Genomic DNA, 27,166 nt, shown 5'->3' with positions numbered 1-27,166 from the left:
GGAACAAAACACAATAGAGGATCACTGGGTTTCTGCACAGCTCGGTGGCGTCACAGCAGCGTTAAGCAATGCCGAGCAGCCGCTTCCAGGAAAGCACGTTTTGGTGCCTACATCGCCCTTACAAGTGGGATGCACAACCCACATTTATTGACGAGACTGATCTGGGAAGATGATCTTCTGAGATACCACCGGCGCCTAAGACTTAAAGCCCGAATTTCCTGTGTGTTTCACATCGTGTCACTGCACGTCTTCAGCTGGGCCTCGCCCACCGCTCGCCCCACGCTACTTTCCGCAGTGTGTGGGGGACAGGGACACGTAGCTGAGCAAACGCTGCTGCTCCTGCCTGAGAGAAAGGCACAGTCCTCGGCTTTACAGGAGAGTACAACACTTTGAAGAAGCCGATCCAGTTGGTCCTTATGCAGAAATTAGGATTACTCTCACTGCACATTGCGGCTGACAACACAGCAGGATAATAAGAGCTTCTTATAATTAGTCACTTTAATTCCGCAAGTTCATTTTTACAGCCTGCCGTGAGAAATAAAAAAATAAAACCTTGCACTGGAGAAATATTTATCTTGAACAGGAAAGTCATGCTGCTTTCCTAAGGAGCCTTGGCCTTTCAAGTCAATAGCTGATCTCAGTGAGAGCTGGAATGATGTAACCGAGATCACAGCGCTGTTAGTGGGCTCGCAGTCAGACAGCAAAAATTAAGGACTGCAAATTATTCTTAATGTTTAATTAATTCATAGCATCCCAAACACATAGCGGCAATACTGATTGCTCTGAACTGTGAATGAGTTAGCGATGGCAACTCTCTACCCTGCAGCTAACGTGCTGCTAATGCTCTCCTGCTGTTACTGCTTTTAATTCATCAAGGCAGCAAGAAGGACGTCTGCAGACCCAGGTAAGGTCTTGGCTTCAGACTATGCACTCTCAACAGATTCAAAGGCTGGGGGAGGCTCTCACACCAGCAGGGAGAGGCAGGAGCTCTTTGGGCTTAATGGCAGCTAAAGCAGTCTCATCGGACCTTCAGCCCGACCTGCACGGCCACGTCCCAGGGCAGGCTCCCCGCTCCCAGAGACAAGCAGCTGGCACAGCGTGGGCAGCCAGCCAGAAGCACACTGGGGAACACTTTTAAACTGTGGCATCAGCAGGACAAGCTCCCCAGGGGGATGGGAAAGGGCACGGATGACTCTGGGTTAAGAAGCAGCTGCTCGGCTTTGCAAGGAAGGAAGACAAAACAAGGCAAATGGGAAAAGGCAAAGGAAAGTTGCATGGGAAGTACAGAAGACAAAGCCTGTTGTTCTTGAAAGATCACTGTTTTACAACCCTTTCCTCCATACGCCACCTCTTATTTCATTTTCCTTTATACTGGAGGCCCTTTTTTGGCAGTTTTGGCAGAAAACCTGAGGCATTTCTGAGAGTGGAGTTTCTCACAATGGGGCACTTCACCTGATTAAAGCTTTTCCATACCTTGAAAAAAAATCTGAAGAAACTTAGTGTCCCAGAGAGAGCATTTTTCTAAATGCTCAGCATCCTAATTAAATCATCTCAACTAAGAATGCTTCAAAACCTCCTGGCCAGAAGTGTTAAACAGATCTTTTCCAGATTAACATTTACCCAAAGATAAATCATTCCCTCTCCATTGGACAGAAACAGAACAAGAGAAACCGTAGAGAGAAACAGTCTGCAGGAGTAATACACTCCCAAACATATAGACTATGAAGACAATCTATCAAAAAGGCTTTCCTCGCAAAACTTGAAAAGCTGTGCTAGAACTCAAGGTAGTCTCATTACACCTTCTTGTGATGGCAGGATCACACCAGGATTGGATTACTGCAAAATTTGTTACCTTTTGAGATTACCCCTCACCAAAAATTTATGTGGCGATTCTCCCTGTAGAGGGCTCTATAATTCATCTGCCCTGAAAAGAAACGTAATTCAGCCCTCTGTATCACACCATAAGAACACTGGTCCTCAGCTGACAGTACACAGGATGAATTGATTTTACTGTCCTCCCCACACAGAGTAGGTGCTGACCATTTTTCTAGGACGTACATACATGTCCGTAAAGCCTCCCCAAAAGAAACAATCACGTGTCGCAGCCTTATATATAAATATCTTGGGCAGAATGCACTGGGACGGTTAAATGGTTAGAGTAAAGCATCTGAAATATGTGTTTAGGAGCAGAAAAAGGGGGGTCACTGCTAACTGTCAGTATGCTTGGATCTCAAGCCTCCTGGTTCTAATATGCTGCAGGGAGGCACAGAAATTAGCTCGCAGACAGCTGCTGCAACCTGTTCAGAGCTATCAGTGTGCAAACAATACTTCTCCAACTACAGAATTTTATTGGCTTTTACAGGTATAAATAATAGTTAGGGAGACCTCAGGGGAAGGAATTCTTGGGCAGGAAAGAGAAAAAAGAGAGAAAGATGCAACCATTTTTACATTATTCCTCAAATGCATTAGCAATTAAATTCTACCTGCCACTAACCATTTTACCTTTTAAATATATCCCGGGTAATGTGTTTCCAAAAAGATGTAAAAGTAATTTCTAGGATAAGCCCATAGATGTCTTTATTTTATGGCAGTTTTCCCCCTTTGTTTGCTTTCCATAATGCAGAAGATTAAAAGAGAGTTTTTTTTACTCTCTCAGACAGGTGGAAGGACTTTCAAAGAAAAAGCAGCTACTTTTTCATCTGCAAAAGATTAATAAGGCTTTGGGTGTGGGAGAGGGTACTTTCCTCCAGTTTTACTAATGCCTGCCATATCAATCCCTGTGCATTTCCAAGCTGCAGTAAAATTGTGAGTTTTTTTTTTTTTTTTGCAGCTGCATGTGCAATTCACATTCCTAGGGCTCCAAGGAAGGGAGGAAATGGTTTTGTTATGGATACACAATGTGGTGGTATTAACCGTGCTGAGCGGTGGCTGCAAAGATGTTCACCACTCCTCGAGCTATTTTCCTGTGTGACTCGATCATCTGTGGGGTTATTGCACCAGGAAGCCAGCGTAACTGCTCGGAAGTTGCCAATGGATTATATAGCAACTTTGGTTGTATTCTTTTCTTAATGCTGTAAATTCAGTTTTTGGTTTTGATCCAAGTTTATGGTGTCTGTATGTGCCTGCTGCTAATACTACGGGTCTCAGGTCTGCTAGCGCTGTTTTGTTTGGCAACAGGTAAATGGCACTCCCAGATTCCTTGTCCTGACCACAGGCTGCCTTGGGTTCGCTCTGGTGTATTGAGGAGCTGTGGCCGTCGCTTGGAGGGCATCAGCAGATACAGGCTCAGCAGGTTGGTAGCACACTTGTTTCAGCACTGTTCATCCCTGCTAAGCAGAGGTGAAGAAAGTGGGTTACATTTTGTGTTATTCCAGTAATCACTGGTGAAGCGAGAGATTCCCGGCCTGTGGGAATTTAGGGAAATGGATGTTCCAAAAAAAACGTTAAGTGGATCTTCATTCTCTTCAAGAATATCCTAAATATAAAAACTACAGAATTACGTAGTACACGAGATACTAGCAGACATGCTGTACTGGGCCAGACCCTCTACCTAGACCGAAGTTAGTGGATTCTCCATAAAGATGATGTTGTTCCTTTTCAGGAAGCTTCTTAACTCACTCTCAGAATTTATATACGAGGACTGATTGGCAAGTAAGGACGCGTAGCATCAGTGCCAAAATCAGTTATCCCACCACCAGTGCTGTCTGGGAAGAGAACAGCAGATTCTCATGGCCCAGCTGAAGCTACTGCTTCTCTCAGAGGAATGTGAGCATGTGGAACTAAAGGGCTGCAAGCCGCTGGGTACATCCGCCAAATGCCAGAGCAGCAGCTTCTCCCTCTGCTAGGTATTGACCACGCCATACCCTTCATGGAGAGGAAGGCAGCACAAAGGGTGGGAGCAAGTAGAATGAGACAGATAACGGAAAAATTGGGCATGATTTGAATGACTACTGACTTCATTATTACGGCAGACAGGATTGTTTGAGGCAGCTGTGAAGACTGAGCTGGGAATGAGCGCTGGGAATGAGTTAGCACTGCTGCGTGGTAATGCACAGTGATGGAATCAGCACACAGGCAGGCGCTCTGCTGCTTCCAGCTCCCATCTCAGCTGCTCACACGTGCAGCCGGTCGGCCAGGCGCAGGAGTTCCTTTGAAGGGACCCTCTTCAGGAAGACAATTTCTGTAGACTCAGCGCCGAGCCCGGCCATTTACATCTGCTCTGTTAAATCTCACCCGAGACAAGGACGCGCATTCCAACGAGCCCTTTGTGCCTTTGGCTCGTTCCACCCAGCTGTTATACCTAGGACCCATTGTGCTCTCTTACAATGATTGCTATTTAATGGAACTGAAAGGTTTGCAAATCTGAGGGAAGTACAGCGCTCTGTAATGATTTTTGCAGCCTTTGCCATCAGAACGGTCTTTGTGTGCTATAAACTAACCTGACTGCAGGATATTTCAATCCGATGCATCCCATAGGAGAAATCATCAGTGAGAGTAATTGCATCGGGGCTGATCACATCATAGAAGGAAGGCCAACCTGGAAAAGAGGAACAAGATAAGTAAGAAAAGAAGGTGTCTTTGTGGCAGATGGCTCTGTAAAAAGCAGAGACAGAAACACACTTTGAAAACTGTTTATTTCACTCCAGAGCTCCCCAGTCAGAAATAACTGAAATGGACATTTTGTATCATAAATCACTTCGGTATGTTGGAACATTTTCCCCCAAATACAAAGTCCTTTACTAAGCTGCCACTAGCTGCCCATCTTCCATCTCAACAGAGACTCCTGCACACCTCTGCCACCTATCAGCCAGTAATGGCCACCTATCAGCTTCTACTCTTCAACGTTTCCTTGCCAGGTATCCCCCTCTCCACGACACCAGCACAAAGCAGCTACCCCATTAGATACCCATTACACAGCTGGAACTTTTCAGCCACCCCTCAAAAAACTCACATCATAGGCTCCGTTTCCTGAAGCTGGGTTCCCACATAAGAACCTGATAGGCCTTAAGGTCGTGTCAACATCTACCAGTGCCCATCCGAAATCCCACCAGATATCTGTCCCTCTCGGCCAGTCTCTTGCCAAATATTGCAACATGCACAGATAACTCTTGCTCTCTGTGTATTACACACGTGCCCACGCAGAGAGAACTTCCTTGTTTGTTCCCCTAATATCTGCTAAGCATTTGCTGCAGATGATTTCATAAAATGACTTGCAATAAGCTATAACAAACACAGCAGCAGCTGTGAATCACTGCATGCAGATGAGTAAAGGATGTACGCAGCTTTCCGTAAGTAACAGGAGTAAAAGTTCCTATTCAGTAAAAGGAGGTGTGGAAGCCATCAAGTTTTCTGAATGCGGGTAAGGAAAGTGTGTAAACTGGAATAAAAAATAGCATATGTCTTCATTTGTATCGTAAGCCATTAAATGGTGAAGAACACTTATTAGGATGCAACCATAGCAGACATAAATGTTTAAGAGATGCTCAGAAGTGCATTTCTCTCCCTTTTGGGAACCTCTGTACAAAAATAGTAGCATTCCTAAGCCTGAAACGTGAATGCACTGCAGGTCCCAAGTCCTATGCTCCTAAGGAACCTACTGGCATCACAAGTGTTTCCCCCTCCAAAACTCACTGCAGAAGCAGAGTCATTTCCTTCCCCCAAAATACTGCAAATGGAAGAGACAGCAGATGGACTGAAGTGCAAGAACTCTGAATGGGGAAGATATCCCGCAAGACAGGAACTCAAAACAGTGCAGAAATGACAATCAAAAAAAAAATTATAAGTTCTTCCCCTCATGCAAAATATCCCTGCCAAACAAATACCTTCACAAACAGAAAAGGAATAAACATATGACAAGTTTTGCAGAAGAGGTTATCCTGTTGACAGAAAAATTGATGTCTCCTAATTGGTGGCACATCTCCAACATCATTCATCATCTCAGCTGGGCCTCTGTCTAATGAAAATCGAGGCCTTACAGAGAGCTGGTCAGAAACTTTTTGATGAAGCACTTTAGTTATTGCAATTTAAAAATCTCGCAAGCCAGGCATATCTACTTCTCAGTTTGTGTGACGGCAGAGGATTTCCAAAGACGGACCTGCTTGGAGCAACCAGCTATCTCACCGTGTGAAAGCGTTTGGAGGAGGAACACTGCAGTGCTGCAGAAATTCTCGGAGGCAACCCTCCCTCCTCCATAATAGCAGTAAGGGGGGAGCTTCAAAGGCTGCTGCACAGAGATTGAAGCAATCTGTGTCTTGCTGAGAAAATTATCTTGTGAGAAGGGTTTGGAGGAGATGTGTTTATGTCAGCTTTGACATTAAAGAAAGACCATCTATCCTCCTTTCTCCAGACTTTTCCTTTTGGTCTTCCCATTCAGCACAGAAAAAAAAATTATTTGCTTTGGATGCATTCCATGCGCTTTTAAAAAGTGAAGTCATCTGAAACCTATATAAACAGTCAAGCTCCTCCTAAAGTAGCCTTTGTACCCAACCGGAGTGACTTCATCTTCCTTCTACACATGCACATGTTCCAGAGGCTCCGCCATTGCCACATGTTCCCCAAGACAGGGACTAGGAAACAGCCTGTGCCTCCACAGGGCAAATTTCCAATTCTCAGCTATGCCATCTCTTCTGGAGTACCATCACAGACCAGGCACCAGCATTTCTGTGCCCAACCAACAAGTCCATGAGGGTTGACTGAAACCTGATCAAACCTGCAACAGAGAAGCTCCTGAAGGGCACTGTGAAAGACACAGTCAGTCAGCCCTGAGGAGATGACAAGTGAACTGCCCCTTGTGCTGATGAGCCAGAATCACCAGGAAAACCAGTCCCCTTCTGCTGTCTCATTTCCCCCCTTCAGAGCTAAAGTGGAAAACCCATTTGATAGTTTGCTAAGCCTTCTCTGGCCCTTTTCTCTGCTTTAGGAGCTGCCAGGAACAAGCTGTAGAAGCAGTCTGCTCGCCTGCACATTAGGCAACTCCCAGTGACGCTGGAAAACCAACTAGACCCCTGTGGGTTCTTCATACGATCTTTCTTTCTTCCTAAGTGGTGGATGACCCAGCAGTGCCCCCACTTTGCAAGCCCCTGGCTACTTTTCCTGCCTCTCACGGCTGCTGCTCAGCCACTCCTTTCCTTCCGAGCGCCTGTTCCTTCTTGCCCAAAGGCTGCAAAATGGCTCATTCACCCTGTATTTTAGATTGCTGTTGGCTGTGCCCTAATGCTTTGGCCTGCCTTTGAAGCTACCTGGCAGGGCATGCTTCAACGGTGAACTAGGACTGGGGGGAAGAAGACCATTTAGGAGCTCTTCTGCTTCTGCTGAAAGAAAGAGTAATCCCTGGTGCTGTACAGACTGAGCTCTGGAGAAGGCCCTTAAAAATGGCAGTGCTTAGACCCAAATCTCCACAGGTTGCGGCAATACAAAATAAGAGCCTGTCGTGTTTGTGCTCTCTCTAGTGACCCTTTATATGGGAATCGGACCACTATGTCCTACGGGCCAATTCCTGCTATGTTAATAAGACAGACACACAGATGAACAGTTATTCAGATCAATAGCAGGCATCCTTTCTTAGACCTAAAATAAAGGAATGACATTTTCTTCTCTCAAGCACCAAAGTGAAAGGCACGGTGGAAACTGAACACCACTGACAGATCTTTTCCACTCGATCCTGCAGGAGTAATAGAAGGGATCTCATGCTGTGGGGCGTCACACATACCACGTGCATCTCCTTCTGCAACCGAAATGCTGAAGCTGAGGCAATGCCCGAGTAAGAAAGCTACAGCAAACGGTGTGCCTACCATCCGGCCTCTTTTGTGCTCTCCTGGTAGAGAAATGAAGCCCCAGCTGGAGTAGGTCATCTCATCCATGTTAACACGGGAAATTCTAAAGCACCTTTATCCTATGGGCTACTCCAGAACTGTTTCTTGGGACAATGCTGACCTCATGCAAAAAAGAAAGACGTTTTGTTCCTGTAAACATTTGGAACAGTCTAGCTGTTGATTGACTGATCAATTTTAGAACCATCTCAATCATCCTTCCAATTTCACACACATTTTGTTGTACTTAGACCTCCAACTTCCTAATAAATGGATGCAAGCAGTTAGACATCTAACTGTTAAAATATGAGCCTATAATTATTTGCAGAAGCAAAACGGCAGGCTGCTTTTGAAAATCAGCCCTGCTAGGCCATTTTTCCCCCTCTCGTGAACTAATATTCCTTTTGACATTCTTTTTTTGAACAGCACAATTGCAATCCCAAAGCATCTAACGCTCTGACATTATTCCCATTTCATACACCTGCCGAATGGAGACCTCCAGAGTCTTTTAATAACTGTGATGTCTGTAGTTATGTTTTTCATTTTGGAACCCAAAGAGACTAAGTTCAACCTGCATTTTATCATTCTTTGCCGTAATTATTCCAAGCATTTACTTCAGTGAGTTATTTACAGATGGAGAAGTAGGGGGAGATGGAAGATGTTAGAACTACCAAATGACACCAGATGGAAAAGAGGACCTTGACCTGAAAAATACCTTGGTTCTCTGATGTGCTGTATTTTTAGAATTCTGATTCCCTTTTAACCTAATGCGGATTAATGAAAACCCAAAGGCTTTTTAAGGTAGAGGTTCATCATTTATCTTCACTGAGAAAGCTATGTCTGTGTAAAAACATGAAGCATATAGGATTAAAAAAGGTAATAAAGCTTCTGCTTTGAAACTGCTGTAAAGCCGAAGGGCCTTCACTTTCTTCTTTCTCACAGGTTTATTGAAACCGAATCTGAAAGACACAGGCATCCACAGCTGTAACTTCTCACATACAAGTTTAATGTGGAACTACAAAGTGACATATTCCTATTATGTACGATGCCTGTGCAAATGCAGGGCATTTTTTTGCCTAACCTGCTGGGTTATTTTTCATGATATCTCCACAATGATGAACGGATAACAAATATTCTTAGTTACAAATATTTTACCATCAGGTGACACTACTTTCAGTGGAGGTCCAGCTGCAGCTAGAAACAGACTCAGGCTCAGAAACATTGGTGTTCACCAGCAAATGGCTGGACATGAGATATGTAATTCACTGGAAAGAACACAACTGGTCCTTTCCAGCATCATCCAGGCTTAAGACAGATGACATGGTATTGTTTTTCGGCAGAACATGCGGAGCACTGCAGTGATAGCTAGGTAGGGAAGCAGCCAAAGACAAAAAGCAGCTTAATTTTGGAAACCAAAATAAGGATAAGGGTCCTCTCTAACACACTGTCTCTAATAGAAAAGTTGGGCTACCACAACAGGTAAAGAGAACACTGTGCAAAGGGAATTTTATAAAACAGCTGAATTCCTAGCAACAGCTTTTATCAGATAATCATAATCTGTTTGTTTTGTGTGTCTGTTTCTTTATGTTTCTCACTTGGGAAAGAAAAAAATGGGAACCATAAATAAAGGTGGTGTTTGTTTTCATCCACGACGGCACTCCGAGCATCAAAACAACTTTCTGTGAAACAGCATATGCAATCCAGATTTATTCCTTTGTTAGTGGGAGAAGGTTATATTTGTTTAAAGTGATTGTTAAGAGAGATCTGACACTTAACATCTAGAATTTCATTTGACGTCTGAATTTTTCAGAACGAGAGTGACCCTGAAGTCTCTTGAGCAATGAAAGCATGGGGCCTGTTCACTTCAGCAATTAATAACTGTATCACGATACGGCTATTGCCGTAACTGCTTCCTTAGTCCTTTCACTGTGCTCTAAAATACTGCTAAATACTAACTGGCTGTTTTAGAGACTTCCTCTAAAACACTTTTGACATCTCCAGCATCTGGGCTGCTGTTAAAATCAACAGGTAAGCAGGAGCTGGGATCTTCCTCAAGTCTTCTTACAAAGATTGAGTTACTAATGGTTTCTTTCTTGGTTCAGGTTCAACAAAACTACTGAACCTAACTCACTTCCTCCCAAAGGATGGTTTTCTCCCCTCATCTGAACAGTGTCTCTTGTTACTTTAAATCATGGCTAATGTTTTTAAAAATATATCTTACACATAAGTCAGTTGTAGATCTTCAGCATCAAAGGAACCAAACAGAATCATGTGAAGCGGTGTAACCTTAAGCTATAATTTTAAAATGCCAGTAAGAAATGTCTCAAATACTTTTCAAAATTTACTGTTGACCTAGTAACCTCAGTCCAAAACATTCAACTTCCAATACATGTTTTTATTTTCCTTCCAAAAGCAGTATTGGTACAACAAATGTACGCATCGAGAAGTATCTTGCAATCTGTATACTTATGAGGTATCTGCACAATTCACTAAAACAAGAGAAGCTTTCATGAAGGGTGAGTAAATTAGAGTAATAGTGGAGATGGCAAATCTTCCAATGGAAGTGATTTGACAGAAATCTGAATACTGATGCAGTGTATTCACAAAGACAGGGGAAAAAAAGCCCCAGTAAATGCAGCCCTGTAATAACCAGCATCCGGCACTGAAACAAGCAGCAGTCGCAGATGAAGTACATATTTGAAAAATTTGTCATAGGGTGTTTCAAGTGATGAACATCCACAATTTGTTTTAGACCTGTCGAAATATTTTCCTATCACATGCATGTCTGGGAAACAAAGTTTGTAAAGAACAGCCAGAACTCGGTTATATATTAAAACTACAACTGCAGAGATGGAATTCTGACAGAAAATTGTTTTTAACTCCAAAAATAAAAAAATGCAGCTTGTATTTTCTTCCTTTTGGAGTTCTATTCCTTCTGCTGAGCAACACGCCCATGTCAGGGAGTGCAGACAAAAACCCTCCTCATTACAGCTGGACAAACAGGCTCTCACTGCAGTTGTAAAGCTCTGAAACAAGGGGAAGAGTTACTACACTGATTAAAAGCAAACAAACAAACAAAAAAGACAAAGGCCCCCGTTTTTCTGTTTACTTTAGATATCGAATGAGATGTCTTGGTAAGGGAACTTGGTCACAAGTAACTAAGGAAGGACAGAATATTCTTGGCCATCAAGGAAATCTTTTGTCAGGATTTGGGCCGAGACGGGGGCAGCTAGCAGATGGCAAGGTCTGCCCAAGACGCACAAAGCTGAGTAACAACCACAGGGTGGAAGTGCAGCCACAAACCGCTGCATCTCCTGCAGGGGAATTTAGTCATGGGACAAAAAAAGTGGGGTAGGGCTCCTTCTGATGCCACCGTGATGCAGTGGAGAACAAACCCCTCCTCTTTGCCCTATATTACAGTTTACTGACAGTAGTCCTTAAAGTAGATATATTTCCAGGACAGGGGTTTTGTCCCAATGCAGGAACATCTCCTCACGAGCTGCAGGAACACCAAATGCCATGAGGAACCTGGCCTCAAAGCCTTCCTTCACCTGGGGAGCACAGGAGCTGCTCCCTGCAGAGACTCCTCAGCTACAAGTGCCACCTTGCACCCAGTACCCGGGGTACTTTTACTATGCCCTCTGCCTCGTGCTCGGTCTGTTCAACACATGCTTGAACACTGCACGGTCTTGTGCAAAAGGATGCAACAGCAACAAGCAGCAGAGAAAATCCCAAAAGAAGAAAAAAGGAATGATTTGTGGGGTTAGATTGTTTGGAGTTAGTGTTGGTTTGGAGGGAGGTTTAAATCTTTTTAACAACCTCTTATGCAAACAAAAGGAGGTAGGCAATAATGTTGACTAGAAAATAAAGACCTTTCTTCACAGAAAAGCCTGACAAAAACAATATACATGTGCACGCACACCCCCACACACCCTTTTTCTTTTAAGTTCTCTGTGGAAAACTTCAGCTGTACTTTGAAAACTTCTGAAAACCGAAACTATTGAAATGGAAAAGTTCATATTTCAGATTATAATGTTCACCTTCTGTTTTGCTTTCTGTTACGGTTTCTAAAGCAAAGCATGCCCTTTCTGCTAAACCCCGTATTTTCTTTCAAGAAAGATTTCAAAGGAAAACTTTTCACAGCCATTCTATGTGGCCAGTGACACGGTCCAAGGAAAGAAACAGCCTGGCAAACCGCTTTAAAAAAGATGTCATGAGGAGCTGCTGTCTATAATACTCTGCTGTGGGAAACACAGCGTGCCTGCAGAACCACCTGAGGACTGACAAGCATTCGCACGCTGCTCCAGTTCCACACAGGTCTCTCCATGCTATTCCTTATGTGACTGCATCCTTGATCTTCTTTTTTCTTCTGGATTAACCTTCTGATGTTTTTGGCTCGAATAAAGAAATGAAATAACACAAATGCACTGTACACAAACCTCTCAAGATATGGAAGTCATTTCCAACCTAAGCTAAGAGCACTTGTAATTAGGTACAGCACAAACCATCACAGTGGAAGTCAATTATACTCACTACATGTTTTTACAAACAAATAATATCGGTTTATAAACATCCAGCTCACTTCAGGGTCTTGTTTTCTCTTACGCTATTCAAAGTAAAGATATACCTAAAAAGGAATAATTGGCTTGGAAAAGAAATCTGGTGCAACAAGCAAGAGGAGAAATAAGAGAAGATTTAGAGAGAATCAGCAAAAAGGCAATGGGCCAGTGCGCAGGAGGAGATTGGAGAGAGGCAAGAAGCTAGGAGTGGGAAGGCAGTCTTTGAGTAGATGCATTCAAATATCTCAAGGAAAACACTGTACTCAGGAGAATTTCGTCTGGGCATTGCCATCATGCAGTGCCTCCTACAGCACTAGGCTAGCTGTCCTGTAATATATGTTGTCAGCCACTGGACACTTTTGGGATGCTCTCTTCTGTAATACTGAGTGGCACTCTGAATTTCTGCCTCCGTGGGCTCATCTTTCTCTCTCCCACAACTCAGGTGGAGCAGAAGCCCCAGCTCAGACCCACCCACGGCTCATGCACAGACCAGCATGGGGTGCCCGTGCTCAGGATGCCCAGTACAGCCCCGGGTTATACGGGGCCAGATTGTACGGCATGTGTTAGGACCACTGGCCTCACGCAGCACATCTGGTAACATGGGTCAGCTGTCAGGCGTATCTGATGCTTGGACCCTTCCAACAGCATAAGTGGCTATCTCCCAGGTGAAAACACTGGAGCTAAAAGTTATCGTCTACAGGCTACTGAGACTCTGCTGATCCAAATTTGTTCCACAGTCTCCCAGTTACCACTCGTCAAGCTTTAAAATGACACAGGCTTGCCCATAAGCATTTGTTCCTTTCAGGTAAAACTGTACGCTTGCAATTAAGTTTTGCCCAGAAAAACCTTGTATGAGAAAAATCTGGACATATCCGTGTTAAATTAGCATCAGCTGATTTGTGGTGCCAGTGGCTGCCTTATTTCACTACACGCATTTGTGCCCCGTGTGCCGACTCAACAAGCTCTTGATATGAGGGAAATAAGGAGCTCCCGTTCCTACAGGGCTCACAAAAACCCTCAGCCACAACTGGATTAGCTCTAAGGAAGACTGGCCTCATGTGTCCAAAAGCGAAAAGGACAAAAGCTTTGTTTCAGCTGCAATGAGATATACGCTGTTATCCCGGAAAGGGAGAGAAGAAGGAGTGGAAAGGAAACGCGCACAGCCCATCATTTTTTTGAGGGAAAAGATGATGTGTAACAGCCGGCGAAGACGTCCCTGCCGCTCCCCCTATTTCCATCTGCCTCAGAAAGGCCTGTTTGTGCCAAAGGTCAGACGAGACCACGCAAAAATATCCCACCAACTCCGGGTCCCGGGCGCGGAGCAGAGGAACTGCGGAAAGCCGCAGCCTCCGACCTGCCCGGCTCCGCTCTCGGCGTCTCCTACACCGAGGGCCCCGGGCCGGGACAGGGGCCTCGGGCCGGGAGAAGGCCGCGGCCCGCCGGGGAGGCTCCGGGGGAGCTGCCGGGGAGGCAGGATGGAGCCTGGCGGGGCCCGGCGGGGTCCGCCTGGCGGTGACAGGGGGCCCGCGGCGGCAGGGGACAGCTCATTGCCGTGTTCTTGTCTCCACCTGCTGATGCTCCCCGTAAACAGACCCGCCGAAACTCGGCCCACAGGCGCGGGAGGTCGGTCGGAAACCTGCCCGTCAGCTCAGCTTACAGGCAAACGCCGCAGCTTGGGAGAGGAGGGCGGATAGAAAGGCTGCAAAAATAGAACAATAGGACTTGACCATTTTTTTTTTCTGCTTTTTAAGCCAAACTTGCAGAAACAGTGCCATTCTGCCGTCTGGCTCCCCTCCTTGTTACTCATATTTGGGTATGGTCCTGTACAGCGTATAGCTGATGATTGCACTGCACTAGGTTTGTCCCTTTCCTGCTCTTAAAACCTCTTTATAATCTTACACAGAGTAATCTTGCACAACTGCTTATTTGGGATCTCAGAGTGAAGAATACAGTAACCTGTTAGCCATAGCAGATTTTCCCCTCTGAAGCACGGACCCTGCACTTACTAAGAAATGCCAGAATAATTACTTTGAGGTACTGACTGTTCAAAATTTGAGGCCAGGCCCCTCACCGCCTTGTTGCACAATGACTGTCCTGTTACGAGTCTCTGCCAACCAGCAGACGAACGATGGGTCTGCACTGTTTGCCAGGCTGGGCACCTGGACCTCTGTGGTCTGCATTAAACCAAGAATTACCATGGCAGGAGAGGCTCCAACAGGAGCAAGAGCTCTTTCTCCTCCCTCTCCAGTCCTGTGCTGCTACACCCACAGCCCGAAGTGGCGGGGAGTCCTTGCATCTTTCACCTTGCCAAATAAATCTGAACTCACAGTCAAACCTCATTTGGGTTCCCACCTCAGCCCCTCTTGTTCAAAGACATTCAAAGGTACCACCGAGCTCTGATAACAAACGGCAGCTAAGCACCGTCATTTTACTCACAGGAAAACTTACTAGGGAAACAAACACGGATGAAGCTCTTGTGTAAGCAGGCTAGTGTGCGCTCCAATCACTCTATAAATTTCTGGAACTCACTTGTCAAAAAGCATCATCTTCAGCTCACTGAACCTTTCAAAAAAAGAACACACCAGGGCTCTGGAATTCCAGCCTAACCTGGCTTTCACCCTCTTTAGAAAGGACTAAAAAAAGACAGGGAAGGGATATACAAAGGCATTTCTCATCAACTGCTAAATGGTCCAATATACTCGTAACCTTAGCTCTCTGCTTTATAGCAAGTGAGTGATGAAAACCTGATGGGACAGGCTTGCAAGCTACACTCTAACACTGAGCCACTGGGGTGCATTTTCAGAATTGGACAAAACTATCCTTAAGTGGACACCTGGAAAGGGCATGGGCAGCCAGGGGAAATGCTGTCAGGAGAGGAAGAGTTTAAAAAGGCTAAGAAAATCTCTGATTAAAATTTTATGAGGTAAAGTGCTGGCATGGATCAGTTTTCTTGAAAAGCAGAAATCAGTCTCTGAGCTGGCTCCTCAGACACTATTTGGAGACCTCAAAAGCAGAGTCGTTTAGAAAGCAACTTCTCAAGGAGTCCAACTAAAACTACAAAGACATAAAATTCCAGTCAGACACAGGAAATTCTTAGGGGAATACAAGAATTTTATGAGTCAGAAGATAAAAATCCCTCTGAATACCTAACAAAACTAATCTAATGAAGTAGTCACCGGTAAGGCAGTTTGATGAATCTGCATGTCGTGACAGACAAATTTAAACAAACAGGAAATTGAACAACCTGAATCTGTTTTCGTTTTCACTCCCTGTGCCCTGCTCCTTTTTTTCTAAAGGTGCAAACCAAGCTGACAGCTGCAGAAGCTGCCAAGTGGGTCTGAGGGGACTATTTGATTTTAGATGAAGTCTCAATTTAAAATAAACAAATTGCCTGTCTTCCTTTTGCAAAGCTGGGAAGTCATTTATTTCTGATTCATTATTTGCACTATTGTAGACCCTACCGGCCCCAGTGCAATCAAGCCCACTAATCATTGCAAAGGAATACAGGGGGAAAAAAAAGCCCTTGATGTTAAGGTTATAACCTAAAATGCAGCTTCTTCCCTGACAAGCAGAAATGAGGCTAAATGCTTCCAAGCAGGTATTTCACCCATGCTGGTAGCTAGAGGGTTCAGTCCTAAATGATACGACTAGATTGGGTCCAGCTCGGTATCGGAGCACATACTTAGCTGTTTACATGGAAAAGTTCTCACTAGTTTCCAGAAAGATGCTCACATCCATGAGGACCTTGCCTTTAGGTGCAGATAATTTCAGGACCAGCTGTGTAAAGTAATATTAAACTGAACGCTACCTCCTCTCCATCAGGGAACCAGGCAGAGTCTAGACTCAAACCCAAAGTTTTACCTATGCATATTGCAGCATTGTGGAAGCTGTTTTTAAGGAGAGAAGAGCTTTTTCAGTTTATAACCCTTCTATTACAAATACACTCATTTTGGAAATAAATATCAGCAATTTGCAGTTTGCACTGAGCATATCAGAATTCTTAAAACTGCTGATTTTTCCTATTCTCACAATGTTGCTTCTAAACTAAAATTATGGTTGCATGAAAGCCCTTCTGTTACTTCAGATTTACTTCAGCTTGAAGGAAGTAAACCTATAGAGAAGCCAGAATTTTTTGTTTCTTTCCATGTTTTTTTGCTTGTTTGTTTTTGAATGTCTTCATTCCAGAATGGGAAAAAAAAATCTTTAAACAAGTTCTCCGCCAAAACTTATCTTGCGTTAATTAAAATGTTTCATTATACAAACTAATTCATTATACTAGAACCGAAATACTTTAATTTTGATTTTTTTTCCTTCATTTTATATTTCATACTAAAAATTTCAGACAAAATGTTGTGCTAAAATAATTTTCAGATGAAAAATGAAATCTTCTTTCCAACAAGACAAACCACTGGTCTGTCAACTTTCATGGCCTAATGTGCTGCAGTAGACAGTATGTTAGGCACAGGCTGAACTGCCTGCAAACTACTTGTACATAAATTTAGGACACTGCTTAGTTTCCTATCTGAACTGCCCGTCTAGATCCTCCTATTTGGGGTTGATTCTGGACTCCACTTAAAATACTAATTGTTTATATTAAACAGACAAGAGAATGTGTGATGTATTTTAACTGTCAAAAGTGTTGTGAACAGCAGCAGCTGGAAGAAGAATGTTTAAGTCCCTCTGCTACCCTCAAGCCTTTTACAATCCTGTATCAGCAGCTACATCTTCCTCTTGCAGGCAAGAAAAACAGGGTATAAAGGGGTAGCAAAGGGGTAGCGCAGCAAATCTGCCTCTACAGAAAAAAACTAGAGGGGTATACAAAAGCACGGTCATTATTAGGTCAAAATAGAGCATCACTAAAACTCCACTGATGCTGATGCGAAAGCTGTGCACGTTTGTGCAGAGCACAGCTCACACTTGATGGCTCCTCTCTTGTGCTGGTTTGCTCACACTTAGCTTATGCCAGAGACGTAATACAGGCAGCAATGGGAGATATCACTTGAACCACTCGCTGTATGGTACCCCTAAAAAAGGGATCTTGATACTATCGGTTATGGCAATACTCTTAAATCTTCTGGACACGGGGTCAGCAGCATGTGTGGGGCCATCAGTAAGGAGAGGTTTCCTCCTCTTGACACTTCATTCCCGCAGGGCATCTCAGACCCATGCTCAGGACGCCTTCCCCAGCGTTATGATTGTTGCTAGGGTTGCTATAGGATTGTTGCTATAAGCTTGTGCTAGGGCCAAAACAAAGCAGAAGTGTTGTTACTGACAAAATATTAATAAAAGCTTTTCTAAGTAACAGGATCAAGTTATTTTCAATATTTATAAAAACGTTCTAAACTGCTGCAGTGCAGGTTTTCCTGCTATGTGGTTTGGTGTCTTTTTTTTTTTTTTTTTAATGCTACATTTACAGAATGGATTTGGCACGTTCAGGGAAGGAACACCTCTTTTGTTCATCCCATCAGTCTTCTACTTGTCCAATTGCCACTGGTGTATTAGTAGAAAAAATAGCCCTGGTGTAGGTGTAAAATAACGCTCTGCATTCAGAGACAGCACAGTACTTCATTTCGCTTTAATACTTACTTCAAAAGTAAACTCGGCCGAAACCTTGCATAAATAGCGCCGAACAAATTTGCAGGTTATTCTGAGCTTACTGAAGCAAAGTTGCTTCACACCTCGTACATGCAATTGCTTATTTCGTTGCTTACCACCAAGACTTCTGCCGAGAGAGCCCTCGGATGGAGCGAGCAGGGAAGCAGAGGCATGGCTGGAAGAGGGATCGGTAACACACAGAGCTTAGCCAGCAGAAACACAGCCCATGCCAGCTGACGGTGAGCAAGACTAGCTAAGTTGAAAAGTAACAGCAGGTCAGGATTTTGATTCGATTTTAATTTGATTTAATGGTTTTTACACCCTATGTGTCCAACTTTTCGTTTTCCGCCTTTCCACTTTCTCCTTTTTGTTATTTTTTCCTTACGCTACAGGAAATATTTCTTTTCCTTTTCACTCAAAAAGGTAGCAAAGTGGGTTTCTGGGATTCCTCTTGGAGCTGTCTTTGCTTGGGAGTGTGAAGTCACAGGACCATAGCATTGATTAGATTAGATTTCGGATGGAGCTGTTCAGAGATTTAGTTCAGGTTTGAAAGGCAAGTTTGTGATTCATTCTAAAAGCAAAGTCTTTCAGAGACTTCTGCCAGGGAAGGCAAAATAGAAAATCTTGACAAAGGGCTCAGTAGGAAATTTTCCATAAAAAGCATTTTAAACAAAATAAACGTGAAATTCTGACTCTCTGAAAGCGAATGTTTTCATGGGGATGTCTCCATTTGACCGAGGTGCACTCAGCCCGCAGCAGCCAGTGACCTGCTGGCCGGGAAGTCCCAGAAGATGCAGCTCAGGGACACGCAGGATTCTGCTCTGATCACCTTCTAGTGTTTTGTATGCGAAGTGGAGAAGCTTTAGCAAGAACGACTTGGAGAAAGGTTTAAGACAGCCAAAACAATCCAGTGGCTTCCTGCCCTTCTCTTGCCGCCACCTGCAGTTGCCTCGGTCCCACTGCTGCCTGACCACTCACTGGCTCTGTGTTTATATATATATAAATAATTATAATTATAATTATAATTATAATTATAATTATAATTATAATTATAATTATTTTTTTTTCTGGGCTAGCAAGCTGAAACAGTTAACTGAGAGACCAAACAACCGCTGGAGGCAATGCAAGGCAAAAGAATACAGGGCAAGGAGAGGAAGGGAAACACAAATTCAGTGCCTGTGTCAGTAAGGTGTTGAATAGACTCAGCCGCCTCATTAAACCTTGCCTCAGGGGTGGTGCTAAAGCACTACAGTGTTAAGCTCAGTGCAGTGTTCTGCCCAAGTTTCAGGGCTCACACATGAACCGAGATGTCTCTCCTTCCAGCGAGAGCTCTAGGTACAACACCTCCTTGCCACTTTTGAAAGCTTTCTTTTCACCTGAGAAGCAAGCTCCCGGAGATGGTGAGAGGGGAATGGTCTAGAAATGACCCCAATGTAGCTATAAAATCACTTGGTGCCATTTTCAGCCCCTCAGGTTACTCTTTGGTGACCCTGACTATGAGGCAGGGACTTGGCCATGTGCTCTGTGAATGATGGGACCCCCGGGCTGGTTTGCTTCTCAGCCTGTGGCATAAGACAAGGCACGCTCCCACTGTCTAAGCTTTCCCTGCCTTTCAGGTGTACGTGCAGGAAAGAGAACTGTCATAGGTCTGCGTGCTGACTTACTGTGGTATCCCTGACCGACAGAAACACTGCAGTCTGAATAAGGCAAACCTCCGTGTTCAGCACCAAAGATCTCCTCTATTGCAGCATTACAAAAGGCAAAGTATGTGAATTCAGAATTTATTTATTTATTGTATGGGATAATTCTTTCTTCAGAGAGCTGGGAGCAGAGGAAGCATTTTCCACAAAAGGGACTCAACTGCTTAAAAAAAACCAAAAACGTATTGCTCAAGAAAAGCTACAGTATGCCAGTTCCCAATATTGTCTTGATACAACAAAATCTGACCTTTTGACACCAAGCTACCCCAATACTGATCCCACTCCATTCAACCAAGGTGGACCTTATTCAAATGCTGCGTAACCCCACACAAGCATGATGTCTGTTTGCTCAAGTTCTGAGCGGGCATTGCAACAATGGAGGTTGCAGGGATGGGGAAGGAATGAAAAGCACGAGTTGCTGGGCTTTCCCTCCTCTACCCTTCACATGTTCATCTGTTTTCAACCCAAACAGCACACATTCTCAGTGTGAAGCACTCTTAGGCTCAACAGAAAAGGTCTGCCTTCATCTGGCTAAAACGGGACTGTTCTAGGCTCAAACCTCCACTGGAATTTAAGCAGCACCTAGTACCCCAAAAGGTTTGCAATCACACAAAACACTTGGTGCCCTCACCCCCTTCTCAGCTCCCCAGAAAGCTGAGGCATACCAAAGGTTTTAAATGCTCATGCTGTAATTGTATCACTCCAGGTGTTCTCAATAGGATTCCTCCCTATAAAACAACTAAAGAGGTGAAATACAGTCCAAGTCTCTGCAGGAAAAGAACAGAGCCAAGAGCACAATCAGTTTCTGAAAAATGACTTGGTTCCCATGCCACAAGCAACAGTCCATAAAGCATCTCACGGAAAGCCCAAACACGCCCTGCAGCTTCTGGCTTTGGAGCAAGAACTGGAGGACCTGGGGACCTCAGATCCGCATTCCAAAATGGACCTTACAATGTACTTCCCTCCCTTGCAACAGCTTAATGACCTGCAAATTTTCAGCCCTGGCCATATCTGACATCAGTTTCAGAGCCCCACCTTCAACCAGATTAAAACATTTGTGTGTTCTGACATGAACCACGAGGGTGTTTCATTTGCACACAACCCACCCTATTGATTTGGTGTATTTTTGGTGGGGAAGAACGGGATGGGAGAGGAAGGATTCCTACTCTGTTGTATTCAAAGCAAAATTTTCAATGTTCAACCTCTGTACTTGTGTCCAGCACTGCCATCATGAGCTGTAACATTTCATGCTGTTACTCTTCAGTAAAATATTTTTGAGTCTGTACTCCAAGAAATGTTGTCTAAAATCCTTGCAAAATTAGGAATCATTTTCTAGGAAGATCTGAACCAAGTGGATCACCTTGTAGCAAGCTCTGTGTGAAGTGACTGATTGTCCCCATTGTTGGCATTCCCAGGGGTCACAAACGGGTTCAGGCACATTGTGCCAGGGCATCCCAAAAAAGAAAGGCCGTCACAGCCAGCTGATAGCGCCATCTAGGAAACCAACCTGTGGGTCGCAGTAATTAAGTATCCAATTAAATGGGCCTGATTTTTGAGTGGATGGCAGATTTGGGAATTTGTTTTTAGTTTCTTTCTAAATCATAAAATCTCCTCGAACCATACCCTCTAGTGTTCTAGAAAACTTTCTATAAATTTATCTAATTTTGTAAAAAAAAAAAAAAATGTTGGCTGGAAAAACTGGAGTATTTGGAAAAAATTCAAATAGCTCAACTGTTTTCCACTTTTCATTTTTAAAGCATAGAATTCAAGCCTTTGTCTGAAACGTTCCCTTTCCAATATCAATTTATGTTTAAAAAAATCTGAGGGATATACAACCTGTTCCAGTTCAATACACTGAAAAAAAAAACTCCAAACCTTTTATTTCTGCTTGCCACTAAAGCAAACTATCCTGCACACACAAGTCTGTCACCTTGTTTCCAAGTAGAGGTTTGATCCTCAAATAAAAAATCCAACTGTACAGCCTCTAACAGTGGCTACCACAGCCTCTGAGACTAACTTTAGCCACCTGTATTTGAACATTTTACCTCTCAATACAGTAAAAATATAGAGCAAAAGCTATACATACATTCAAGTACGTATCTTGGGTGAGCAGGGCAAACAATTATTTTATTTGCAGCTTTATACTAGCATATCCTTCTGCTATCCCTGTGTTTAACAATCTACTTTCCTATGCCCATCACACAACATTAATTTTCTTTTCGTTTTTTTTTTCTTCACTGATCTTTATTAGATCATTTAAATATTTGCATGGGCTTCAGCAAGTATCAGTTGACTTCCTGAGAGTGGAGCGTTTTACTGTCTTCACTCTTGCTTTGAATGTTTTTAAGATACCTGCTATCATTGCTGTTAACTCTAATTCCCCATCATTCATTAGTTTTAAAACAGACTTGCACAAATAAACCATAATGTTGAATTAATGAGATATGGATAGGAAGTTTCTGTAAATATAGTCAGAATTAAAGATAGAATGTCTGCATAACTTAGATAATTTTTTCTTTACATTGCACTGAAGATGACACTGAATGCCCTTAGTTTATTAACCTTTATGCATTTGGAGAACACTCTACCTCGTTCTTTCAGGTTCTTTAACAGACCACCTTTTTTTTTTTTAAGTATGAAATAACAGACTCCTATCCAAAAGGTAAAGCAGAACTGCAGGCTGTAATATGTTTGATTACTTAGGTATTTTAATGTTATTGACTACATCCATCTGTGCAAGGTTTAAGCCTGGCACTGGCCAATACGGTTTATGAAAATTTCAAAAAAGTATGCAAGAACCACTGGCAAAGGAAGGAAAGAAATATACTGTTACTGCTTGTACAAATTATGAGAAACTCATTAAAGCTCAATCACTTGCGGATGAGTAAAAACATTCTCAGAGGCAAAGTGCCAGTGGAAATCTCATGAGTTTCAGCTTCTGAAGTTTCCCAATAATTCTCTTCACTGTGGGAAGGAGGATGGGGGGAGGGATGGACAAAGGCTCTGTATGGTTCACCCCTTTGGTGCTCTGATGAAGGAAGAGCAGATCAACTTGGAGCCGAGGGCGTTTAGGTGAAGGTCCGTGCCCTCACTCCCACACAGGGAAGCTGCCCTGCCATTGCAGGTGCCATGCTAGCAGGAACCCTAAGCGCGTGGAGACACAGGTCTGAGACACGGATTGTGCATCGCCTTCACAGGAGGTGGGGAGGTGGTCACGTACCCTCTCCATCCTCCCCAGAAAGAGGAGCCCAGGAGGGGCATGTCCCACAGGGAGCCTCCCCGGTGCATCCAAATTCCTGGCCAGGAGTAGGTCCTTTGGGCACTGACCTTCCTTGTGTGAGAAAGCAAAGGGGAACATAAAAACTTATGTTAATGTATCATTAAAGAAATTACTTTTACAGAGACTAGAACAAGGGAGTTAAGATTACACTTCTGCTATGTCCATTTCTCTGGGTTTTTAGGAGTAGGACTTAATTTTTATACTGTCTATGCTGTGACGTCTGGAACCAAGGGAGTAAAAGTAGCTGCTGGCATAGGTTTCAACGGCGTGCCACTCCTCTACAGTAAAATGCAGCCCTGCTTAGCCAAAACACTACAACAACACGGGTCCAGGTATGCCTGACATATGCCATTGTGAGGGAAGAGCCTCAGATGTGCAGAAAATAAAGAAACCAGAACGAATTACCAAGAGAGCTCCTGTGATTCACATCTCCAGCTACGGCATTTCACTGGAGGAGCGATGGCCAACGTGACTTCAGTTTGCCTCAGCCTAACGCTGACAGTAATGCATGACTTGCTCTGTCAGTACTCCTTCAGTCAGGGATTTCCCCCTATCCTTTAATGCAAGAAAGAGTGAGATTTCAGAGAAAACCTATTATCTTCCACTCTTGGCTTTTAAACTTGTTTCCAGAGCCCTCAACATAGTATTTTGTGCGGTATTTTTTTTACATACTAGCACATTTTTTTCCGCCACTCTTCAGCTTAAATAAGTCTTCGTCAGTTTCCAGATAGTCCATCAGTGCTGACAGTTGATATTCCAAATCCCACCCTACTGCAAATCCATATTCCTGAGACTCCATTTAAATCCCTTAAATATGGAGTGTATGGCACTCCATAGGGGGGGAAAAAATCACTGAGTCAAGGCAAGATAATAGTATGGAAGTGAGTATATGAGTACTTTCAAAAACCAGAAATCTTATGGACAAACATTTCTTCAAGGAGAGTATAAACAGGGGAATTCTGTTCTCTTGACCACTGCTTTGAAATGCAATGGGCAGAAACAGAATACTTCTGTTTCTAAATTTTATTGTTTCAAAAAGACACTTTTCAGTTTTCACATCTGCATTTATTGTGTCACGTGTCCTCAGCTTGGTTAAAATGTTTAGCATAGACTACAAGACTTTGACTTACTAAATGGTCATGAGTAGCAGCATAAAATCAGCAAAATCTCTGCCAAGTAAGCTTTTGCAAAATTTTACCTGCTTTCTACAGCATGCCAAAGACCAGCTTAATATTTGGGTCCTGACTGAAACTAAACATAATGTATTTACAACATTTTTGATTCATTCTCTGCCCTTAGGCAGTCTCTCTTTCAATTACATATTTCTCTTCCTGCCCAAGAATGCATGAACAGTGGTGAATAATGTATTTACAAAACATGTTTTGTCAGCTTTTACACATCTGACAATTCTTACTCCTAGTTCAGGAGAAGCAGAAGAAAATGACCGCAGTTCTCTGAGGTAACGATAACTGGAGACACATAAACAGATTTTTTTTTGAAGAAAAAGAAAAGTAAAGGGAAATGAAAAGGAACACAAAGAGAAACGGAACTAAAATAATCACAAGTAAACTCATTCTGCCCATAAACACACTTTTCCCAAGCTGTGTGTACAGGTGGTTTGCTGACACACAGAAGAAGAACTTAAAACTAATTGGATCGTTCTCCTCTTAAGCTTATGAAATTTTTCTGCTACTCCTCCACAGCAGCAGCTGTGTGAAGTGACTTGGGGAATCTCACCAACTCAGCCCCAGCTCTCTGCACATCCCTTGGCGATAATCTCTCCTAACCTCAACCATCAAAGTTAATGAGCAGGGATGGGCACTCACTCGGTGATTCAGCGCACCGCCAGCCAGACTTCTCCAGCAGAAGGGATGAACCCCTCTGAGGTTCCTTATCTCTTCCTGCAACTTTGGAGGAAGCTCAGATGTCTATGTGAAGGTAGATGGTTACAGTTAGATAGGATGATCCCACTCTTCTTGATCTGATAATAGCTTGTATAAAATATGCTTCCAAATGAAATGCTGCTGTTTCTCCACAGACACACACAGATTGTGTGAAAGCTAGACTGAAAGATACCCTGAAAAGGATATTGTGTAAATAATCCAAGCACTTCAGCTGCTGCAGCTAGTAAAGAAGATCAGGTACCAGTGTTCAATCAGATGCCCAGTGGTTTATGCAGAACAACCAAACGCCGAGCATATGGATTTTATGACACTGGTAGACATGGTGTTTGGAGAAGGGCATACAGTTCTGGGATCATTCAGACACTTGGACCATGGCTGATGAAAAGGCTGGGACCCCTTGCTCTGTAAAGAGCAGTAGGAGGGAATGACAATGGTATATCAGAGAATGGCAACTCAGCCTCCCTCCCCGGACGGAAAGCAAGGCTGATCAGATCACAAGGAATGCAATGCTTTCCTTGCAGAAATACTTTCAGTCCTTGTAACTTAATTCACTGTCATCTGGCTTAAGACCTGATGGTGCTGTCCTTACTCGCGTAAAACTCAGTGCAAACTGTGTCTGACTTAAACTGGCAGCTTTAGGCTCCATTGGTGTTTTGACTTAGCACTTAATCCTAAGCAGATGGGTGTTCACATGTACAGTGGCAGTTGCAGTGGTATGACACAAACTTGTCTACCATTACATCTTAAATGCTGTGGTTGCCATTAAATTAAGTCAACAAAAGACAAATTAATGTTCTTTGCTTCATACTCAGATCAACACTGTAAAGATTTTAATGGTGATGGCTGAACATTCCAGTTTGATTAAAAGCAGCCTGCATTTTTCCTCTTACTTTTAGTACTATAAAACTTGAAATCAGTTTTGATAAGAGACCAAAATGTGAAATAGTAAAAGGCAACATATCTTTTGTATGGTTTCTTACTGGTCATGAATTTACAACACTCTATCACTGAAAGAAAAACAAAACATTTTGATTCTCATTGAATCTTTTGCCATTAATCATTATTATTTGGCTAGTCTGTACAATCTAATGACATGAAATGGATAATTTTTTCAAATAACAGTTTTTTTCCTCTTTCAACTAATACTGTATGATATCATTCTCATCATCTTGTATAGAAAAGATGTTGTTTTTTTCCTCTCTGACAAACCGAGGGAGAAGAAACAAAAACAACCTCCGCCTCATTCAAATTCATGACCCCATAAACCATGCTAATCAAAACAGAAGATGTGCAATTTTGGACAACATGTGCTCAGGCACAAAAGATATGGTGCTTAATGTGACACTGCCTAAAACCCAAAAAGGAAAATGCACTTTATGATAGTGAGAAAAAAATGAGAAAAATAGTGCACACGTTGACTATAGCCATCCTGTCCTGTTAAAGTCATCAAAAGCACCTCAGTGGTCCTCTCTGCCTGGTGTTTAGCTGCGGGCTGGCCCATCCATGAAGGTAAGCTAGTGAAATCAAAGGAGCCATCCAGCGTGCAGCATACGGGGCTTGAGGAGGGGCACACGCCGCATGCCGTGGTCTTGCCCTCTCCTCTGTCCCCAAGGCTGATGAGGCTGGCAGCGCGGTGCTCGTCCCAGTGGTTTTACACGGCCCCAGCTTTCCTCTGGGCTGAACACAGGTCAAGCACCTCCAGATGATCACAGCTCAGATGACCCCGTTGCTTTCTGAAGTCACTGCTCTCCTTACCGAAGCTGTGGGTTCCTCCCAAAGCGGGAAGAGAGAGCCAGGGCAGCTGAGGGAGCTGGGCTTGGTTAGGTTTGGTTTTACTTGGAACTGGAAACCCAACAAGGAACAGCTGCTAGGCTCTGTAGATGGAAAAGTAGGAACATTCCTCAGCTGAAGAGCCATGTTTTTCAACTTTTTCCTCTGATTTCAGTAAGGCATCACATGAAGAACTTCCTTTCTCCATCAGAAACCAAGCAGGGTGGAATTTGGTATCTCACAGAGGCCATCTTCCCACTTTGCACTCCGCTCTTTCCTCCTTTGGCCTTGTGCATTTTCAAAGAGACGTGACAGGAAGCACTATGAGGAACAAGGGATGCCTTTTCACAGGATGACGGATGCAGCGGTCCACCCAAAGGAGGGGCGAGAAACTACTGAGTCAGCATTCGATTCCCAGCTCAGCCTCAGTCACTCCTTAAATCAAGGAAGGGCCCCAACCCAACCTTCTCAGCTGCTTGGCCCCTGGCCAAACAAGAGATGAAATTTTCTGTTAGTCACCAGGAAAGAGAGCAGGAGGAATTCTCAGGTG

At 43.6% G+C, this 27,166-nt stretch overlaps 1 protein-coding gene and 1 long non-coding RNA gene across 5 annotated transcripts in view; one reads left to right on the top strand and one right to left on the bottom strand.

The window, feature by feature from the left end:
- The window catches only part of MSRB3 (methionine sulfoxide reductase B3), an 84,708-nt gene that overhangs the window by 2,786 nt on the left and 54,756 nt on the right, over positions 1–27,166 (bottom strand). For all 4 annotated transcript variants that reach the window (XM_080576664.1, XM_080576665.1, XM_080576662.1 and 1 more), the window contains one exon: positions 4,440–4,537. In XM_080576664.1, the coding sequence (XP_080432790.1) occupies positions 4,440–4,537 (98 nt within the window). The remainder of the gene's footprint in view (positions 1–4,439; positions 4,538–27,166) is intronic.
- On the top strand, positions 5–22,799 carry LOC308188056. The gene is made up of 2 exons (XR_013945126.1): positions 5–3,292; positions 7,667–22,799. It is a non-coding gene; the product is annotated as an uncharacterized lncRNA (long non-coding RNA).

Source organism: Anser brachyrhynchus (genome assembly GCF_964034855.1).
Source record: "Anser brachyrhynchus genome assembly, chromosome: 1".
Taxonomy (NCBI): domain Eukaryota; kingdom Metazoa; phylum Chordata; class Aves; order Anseriformes; family Anatidae; genus Anser; species Anser brachyrhynchus.
The sequence above is the reverse complement of the archived record's forward strand: the minus strand, read 5'-3'. Positions and strand labels throughout refer to the sequence as shown.